Source organism: Anastrepha obliqua, chromosome 2 (genome assembly GCF_027943255.1).
Source record: "Anastrepha obliqua isolate idAnaObli1 chromosome 2, idAnaObli1_1.0, whole genome shotgun sequence".
Taxonomy (NCBI): domain Eukaryota; kingdom Metazoa; phylum Arthropoda; class Insecta; order Diptera; family Tephritidae; genus Anastrepha; species Anastrepha obliqua.
The window spans coordinates 81,415,661-81,423,375 of NC_072893.1; the positions used below are offsets into that span (position 1 = coordinate 81,415,661).

Sequence of the window (7,715 nt, forward strand, 5' to 3'; positions counted from 1 at the left end):
TGTTAAGCCAACATCGACTCAAAATGAGAGGAATTTTTCTACAGCGGGTAATTTTGTGTCCAAAAAGCGTACGCGATTGTCAGACGAAGCCATTGACAGTCTGTGTTTTTTAGAACACTATTTTGGGAAATAATGTTTACAATCACTTTTTTCCCCTATTTTAATAAGGATAATCTTGAATTATTTTTGTTTTGAATTTTTTTGTAATTATTTTTGCTTCACTTTTTTGTTTGCAATAATTGAAATAGTAATATTTTCAAATATTTTTTTATGTAATTTATACTTTAATAAAAATAAATAAAAATAATATTTTATGAAATTCATTGCTCTTACACTGGTTTTAGATTTTTTTTTTAATTTTTTGGAATTTTTCCCGAATTTTCGAGAATTCTCGAGAAATCTCAAAAATTATTTTCGGGAAATCCCGCATCTCGAGAATTGAAATTTTCGTTATTTCGGGAAATCCCGATTCTCGAGATTGGGATTTTCTCGGGAAATACCCAACTCTAGTTACAGCTTACTTGTGAGGCAAAGTGATATTTCTATTTCTTTTTTTATGCTCATAGAAACAGTAAAACTAGCAGTAAACAATGCAGTAAAAGGAGAGGCCAGAAATAGCAAGAGTCCTTGCCAAAAGAACACTTACGCTAAAGTGTCGCTTGGACAAACGGAAACAGCCAACAACTTGACTAAATTACGCGCCAAATTTCATTTAACTCTTTGGGCGCGCTAACTTTTCAACTTTTTTAACTATTTTTGGATATCACTACTTTTTCCATTCAACAACAAAAATTTCGCACAACATCAGCGACTCGGAAGCATCCTTTAGATTAACTGAGCACTGAAATGCTGAGAAAAACACTGGCGAGCAGAGCAACAGTGTCGCCATTCTTTGCGACTATTATTTTAAATATTGTTGCTATTGTATGTTATAGGTCCCATCTGCAGCTATTGTTGCTCCTATTATTTTGTCTGGCCAAGTTGGCTATCTTTTGCTGGCGCGGACGCAACTGAATGGAACTAATGATGCAACTAATTGTTATCCTTGTGCGCCTCAAAGGGGTGACAAGTGGGCGTGGCGTCACGCTGGCTGCACAACCAGCACTTTAATTAGCAGCCTCACTGCTACATTCGTATATATTGACATACATACATACATACACGCACACGCTTATAGAAGAAGTGTTTGTTATACAAAAGTCAGTTCGCAACTGGAACCGAGCAACCCATCCGGCACGTCATCAGCAGGCTTCTAATTAGCGCGACATTTTCGTCTTCTATTACGCTTGCCCTTTGCCTTTCCTGCTTCTTAGATACATATCTTCCCCCTTCTCTCCTTTTTTTCTCGATTTCTTGTCGCCTAAATGCCAATTGGCGATTGTAGTAATTTTTGTTAATTGCTGTTTGTGCTTCAAGTTGCACACAGAGTTTCTTTTATTTGGTTTTTATTTATTTTTGTTCTTTGGTTGATTATATTTTTGTTGGATTTTTTTTGCTGACTTTGTTATATTACACAGAATAATTTTAAAAGTTTGACAGCAAATTCGGTGATTCTTGCAGCGGAGTGAAAAAATTAACACAGCTGAGTAGCGCCAAGAAAGAAAATACAGTAAACTTACGTTACATAGAACTTTTTTCAAGCGCATATGTAACAAATACAATTTCGTAGCATAGCTAATATTTAAAGTTACTTTACGGTAATGACTTTTGTCGGCAATTCCATTAAAAATTGGTTTATTTGTGGGATTGAGTGTAACGAGAAGTAAACTGAAACATTAAAAAAACGTGTAAGTACAGTTTCCCGACTAGAGTTACAGTGAGGCATGCCGAAGAATCAATTAGGCCGAATTAGGCAGGCCTTACTGAGGCACGCCTCACTATTACCTTACCAGGCCCACGTTAGGCAAGGCAAAGATTGGCATGCCAGAACAATACCAAATTAGGTTGGGGTCACGAAAATCTGTGGCAGTGTCTCACTTAGGCATAAATTGGAATCCCTAACTGATTTGTAGAAGGGCATCCGGAGTATTACCGAAGTTCGGTTTTTCGAACCTGCGCCTAATGAGGCAGATGTGTGGCGATACCCTTCGGGACTTGGGCCTAGTTTGGCTGCCTTATGAGGCGCAAATTCGGAATGCGGTCTGCCGTATTTGCGCCTAATCACCGCCTTACCAAAATTTCTAGTCGGGTTATCAATGTCCAGTTTATCAAAATCCATTATTTTTGCGCAAATGGCTTAAAACTTTTTAGCTCCTGGGCGATGCTACAACTACTGACATGCCGGTCAGCTTCGATTATTTCTGTGATTTTATCGGCATTTTCTTGAGTTTCATTGTTAGCACCCTATAACTCACAATTTAACCCATTATGTACTAGCGTTGCCATATGGCAACACTGTAGGTTGAATTTACAGTTATCCAAAACAGCAAAAACCAGCCACCTTAGATTGTTTAAGTTATTATATTCGTGTAACGGAAAGCTTTCACCATTGACGAAGCGATTTTGTTTCTATTTTTTCCTTAAATTCGGCGAGTAAGTCTATGGTTTTTCTAGTGCATTTTGTGAATCGCGAAAAAATGTCGCATCGGAAAAGGTAAGTTGAAATATTTTTCATAAATGTACATATATTTTTTTGGTTGTAAATATTTTAGTATTATGAATGCATAAATATTCTAAAGCAACAACAATTTCTTGTGAACTAATTTCTAATTTTCTGTTGTCGAGGTTATTTCTCAGCGTTGCCAAATGGCAACGCTAGTCCATATGATGTACAACTATTCTAAATAATAACTTTTTTGTGTTAGCTTGAAATTGCATGAGATAGAAGATGAATTGGAACAATGGGATGATGCTCAGGATGTTTACATTGAGCCACCGGAGGTTGCAGAATACACCGACGAGGATTCAGCGGATGAGGATTCTGGTGGATTCATTGACAACTTGACTGGAAGACAACTCTTGGCTACTGCTGAAATCGTCACGCGGAGAACGTCTTTTGAGGAAACCGAAGATGAGGTTACAGCTCATGGTCCAGCTAAAAAGCGTAAAGTCAGCTATAAATGGAAGAAAGCTGACTTGCCAGATTTACCCTCCACCGAATTCGAAACGACAATTTCTCAGGACTACGAAGGCAAGACTTGTACGGATATGTTTGAATTATTTTTTGATGAGGGCGTTTGTCAGTTTCTAATTGACCAGACCACTAAGTACGCATTATTTTTGAACTGCCCAGATCCCCGTATAAACATAGCGGAACTTAAATGTTTTTTTGCCATTTTGATTGTCTCGGGTTATAACAAGTTACCAAGTAAAAAATCGTACTGGGAAACTGGCGATGATATGCGAAATTCTTTGGTATCTAATGCTATGCGGCGAGATAAGTTTATACAAATCATGCGATTTGTTCATGCGAGTGATAATACTCAATTGAACAAGAACGATAGAATGAGTAAATTACGACCGTTGATGAACGTTTTAAAAAATAAGTTTCTTGAGCACATTCCAATCGAACAAGATCTAAACTACGACGAAAGCATGATTGAATATTACGGAAGACATGGATGTAAGCAATGTATTCGGAATAAGCCTATTCGTTTCGGATATAAAGCTTGGTGCCTAAATTCTGTCAGTGGATATTTAGCTAATTTTGAGGTGTATCAAGGTTCGATTCCAGGCTCTAATTTGGAACATGAGCAGAAATTCGGTAAAGCGACAGCTCCAATGCTAACTATGATAAACGAGTTACCTCTAGCTATGCGGACACAAAAGCTGCGGTTTTATTTTGATAATCTTTTCACAGGTATTCCACTATTGATGCACTTGAAAAAGATGGGTTATGGTGGTACTGGTACTCTTCGCCAAAACCGATTACCTAAAGAATGTCCGATTGCTAAAGTTGAAACCATGAAGAAGAGAGAAAGAGGTTCGTATGAATATGCTAGTCAAGGCGACGTCGTTGTAGCCCGCTGGATGGATAACTCTGTTGTGACAGTCGCCTCCACCGATCATAAAGTACACCCGCTTGGTACAGCATCTCGATACTCGAAGGCTTGTAAACAGAAAATCAAAATTCCTCGACCCCATCTTATTGGTGCTTACAATCAATCAATGGGAGGCACAGATCTCATGGATGCTCACATAAATAATTACAGGATTGGTATTCGAAGCAAGAAATGGTGGTGGCCTATCTTTACTTGGCTTATTGATGTTTCAGTAAACAATTCATGGATTTTGATGCGCAAATCCGGTAGGAATATTTCTCAGTTAGATTTCCGTCGTGAAATTGCTCAAACATATTTGAAAAAGTACGCGAATCCTCCAAAAGCGGGCGGCAGACCATCAACCTCTCAGTTTGGAGGAAGGATACTGGAAGGAGTTAGGTTTGACGGATTACATCATTATCCCCGGTCTGTTGACAAGAAACGAAGGTGTGCTGGTGAAAATTGTCAAACTATAGGCAGGGTCACATGTTCAAAGTGTAATGTAGGATTGTGTCTCAAGTGTTTTGAAAAATTTCATACGAAATACTAATTATAATAAAAATAATGTATAACTCTATGAACTATGAATAACTCTACTACAAGATAAGAATAGTTAAACTATAATAAATACTTGTTTTCTTAACACAAATTAAGTTTTATTTCATTCAAAATAATTCATCAAAAATTTTGATTTAAGTACTCGTATGTGCCTTGCGTTGCCATATGGCAACAGTCTAAAACTCAAGAATTATAAAAAAATTTTATATTTTTTTTTCATAATATATTTATTTAGACATCATTTAGTATATCCATGAAAATACTATTAAATATAACGTGTTTTGAAACTCCGTCCCTAATGGGTTAATAGAACAAACAAAACACAGCGAAAAAATTGTTTTAGTGTGAAATGTCACCTTCATTTGTTTGATAGATACTTTTCGATATATCGATCACTACAGCCATCTCCCGAGAAAATAATGTATTTCTTCTTCCCCAAACAAAAATTTAACAAAAGGAAGGGTGAGTACCTAAAAAGAGTACCTAATAATTTGCAATAAAATTAAATTTTGATTCACCATAACCCTGTCACTGCTTAGCAAATTCCAATAATGCCTTTTTGAATATGTCGAAAGACTATTTAATTATGTATAACAAAAGTAAAAAACTTATAACTCGGTAGATTAAGCGCTTGGAGATGTTGAAAATGTAGTGACCTTATCTTTTTTAAAGCCACAGACTTCTCAAAAACCGTTCCACTTTTATAATATGCAACTATCACAATTGGATACAGTGGAAAATGAAACAAAATATTGACGTAACAAATACCGGGATTATGAGAAAAGTGTCCACAGTATGAACCTTGTGAGACGGTGCGTTATCATGGTGCAAGATCTATCAGTTTTCTTTCCACAAATTGGCCCGTTCCCTACGCACACTCTCTCTCAAACGTCGCATAACTTCCAAATAATATACTTTATTTACCGTAGAACCATTTGGAATGAATTCCGAGGGCACAACACCATGATAATCAAAGAAAACGAGTATCATGACTTTCACTTTTGACCGACTTTGACGTGGCTTTTTGGGTTTCGGCTCATGTGGATAGCGCCATTCAGCCACATCAGTCGCCTGCTGACTGGTTTATATATCAACCTCATATACCCACGACTCATCACCTGTTATGATGCATTGGATAAACGTTGAATCCGAATTCTCTTGCTCAAGCATGTCTTCAGCCACCTTTTCCGATGAATTTTTTGACGAAATTCAACTCTCTTGGAACGAGTCGATCAGCCTCGCGTCTCATGCCCAATTGATAGTGTAAAATGTTGCGAATTGATTCGTGAGACACGCTAAGGTCATGAGCTACATCTATCAAATTTAAATGATAGTTTCCCAGCACCATTTCCTTGACTTTGTCTACGTTTTTATCTGCTGAAGAAGTTGATTGGTGACCAGATCGGGGCAAATCTTCCACGACTTCTCGGCCTTCTACAAAAGCCTTATACCACTCGTATACCCGTCTTTTTGATAAAGCGCACTCGCCATAGGCTTTCTGCAACATTTTCACGAAATCACGTTCAAACCGCAAAATTTAAGACAAATTCTTTGTTCGATATTTTTATTCATAGTGAAAATCGCAGAGCACACCTGCCTGACTGATATTATTAAATGCCAAAAACAAGCTATTTCACAGATCAAGCTTAAACTCTGCGACACTATAGAGGACAGTTGTACCAACATTCCTACAAAAAAAATTAAACATATTATATGTATGTGTAACGCGCGCTTTTGAAATGAACCATTTCCGATATTTTTTTTTGAAAGAATGTAAAAGGCCGTATAAAATGTTTGACCTTCCGGCAAAAATTCGTGATGTACCATACCGTTGAAATCCACAAAAACCGTGAGCATCGTTTTCTTTTTAGACTCAAAAGGAAGTGAACTTGGTTCATTCGAAGCTCTTCGCCCACTCGCTTGATTTCTATACTCATAAACCCACGTCCCGTCTTTAATAATAATGGGTTTAATGAATGTTTGGTCGGATTCAGCCTTGGAAATAATGTCTTTGGCGATATGAACGTATTCCCTTTTTTGGCATGAAATTCAGGTCCTTTGGGACCAACTTACCAGCATTAACTATTTACGATACCCTGAATGGATTCTTAAGCAATGTTGACGTACTCTGTCAGATGCTTAATTCGCGGTTATTGATCAACCTTCCTTTCAGTGTATTAATCATTAATCAGTTTTCCATGTCGACCATCTGCTACTACGCTCGTCATCCTCGATGAACTCACGATCTCTTCTAAAGCGTTCATGCCACACGTAAATCGGTATTTTCTTTGGAGTATAATTACCGAAACAATTTTCGTACCCTTAAATTCATTTTTAAAATTAAATTTAATACAAACTCGTTGTTGTAAATACAAATCTATTTTTAAACCTAAAAAAAATCGAAAACTCTCGTGGCAACCTTAAAAACGAAGAAAAAAACTCAAATCAGTTAAAGCGTCACCTGGTGATTGTTTCGGGAACTTTTTGCTCAAGGGGACATTTCGGAAGGAATACAAATTATTTTTGGTTTTCCGTTTCTGGTTCAGCATTGACCACTTATATAGATGTGTATGTAGATATTTAATTTCTGGGCTGTTTTTTAATATACGCTTAAAAATATTTTCCCCAGTACATCTAAAAATAACCATTTATTTTCGTTTGTTGTAATATTTATTTTTAATAAATTTTCCGGGTCAGCTCATCTGCGAGCCCATAATCATTTTTGCACATTCATACACTCCCACGCACATTACAAACGCATTACGAACAAAGTGTTACATTAAGACAATTGCATGATGGAAAAACACATTTATCTGCAACACAATTTCTTAATTTAAGACCAAGAAAATTTATTTGCCACAGAAGAGAAAAGTATGCGACTGTGAAAGTGACTGCGACCAAATGGGTTGGCGGTGGCTAGCAATAGGATGGCATAAGGGCGCGAGTGGTGAATTTCGGGACGTTGGTAACCGAAATTGTGCGCGTTAAAAGCGAAAGCTAAAACAGATTTTCATGAGCGCATAAACATAAAAATAAAAATAAATACGAGGACGCTAAAATGTGAATGTGTCAGTGAATTCGCAGTCGAGTGCGAATAAATGGTTTTGTTGCACAAATTCTTTTATTTCTTTGGGCATCTTTATCCGCTGCCGCGCCGTTGCGAGTAATGAGACCGAC

The 7,715-nt window shown here is 37.1% G+C and overlaps 1 protein-coding gene across 1 annotated transcript; it reads left to right on the forward strand.

The window, feature by feature from the left end:
- Nucleotides 1-2,576: 2,576 nt before the first annotated feature.
- Nucleotides 2,577-7,458, forward strand: LOC129238232 (piggyBac transposable element-derived protein 3-like). Its single transcript, XM_054873273.1, has 3 exons — nt 2,577-2,593; nt 2,805-4,379; nt 7,401-7,458. Exons 1-3 carry the CDS (start codon nt 2,577-2,579, stop codon nt 7,456-7,458), a joined length of 1,650 nt encoding a protein of 549 aa, XP_054729248.1.
- Nucleotides 7,459-7,715: the final 257 nt, after the last annotated feature.

Bases quoted from the DNA above. Each gene is read 5' to 3' on its own strand.
- LOC129238232 (XM_054873273.1), top strand. The intron at 4,380-7,400 runs GTTTGACGGATT...TATTTGCCACAG, and splicing joins AGGATACTGGAAGGAGTTAG to AAGAGAAAAGTATGCGACTG.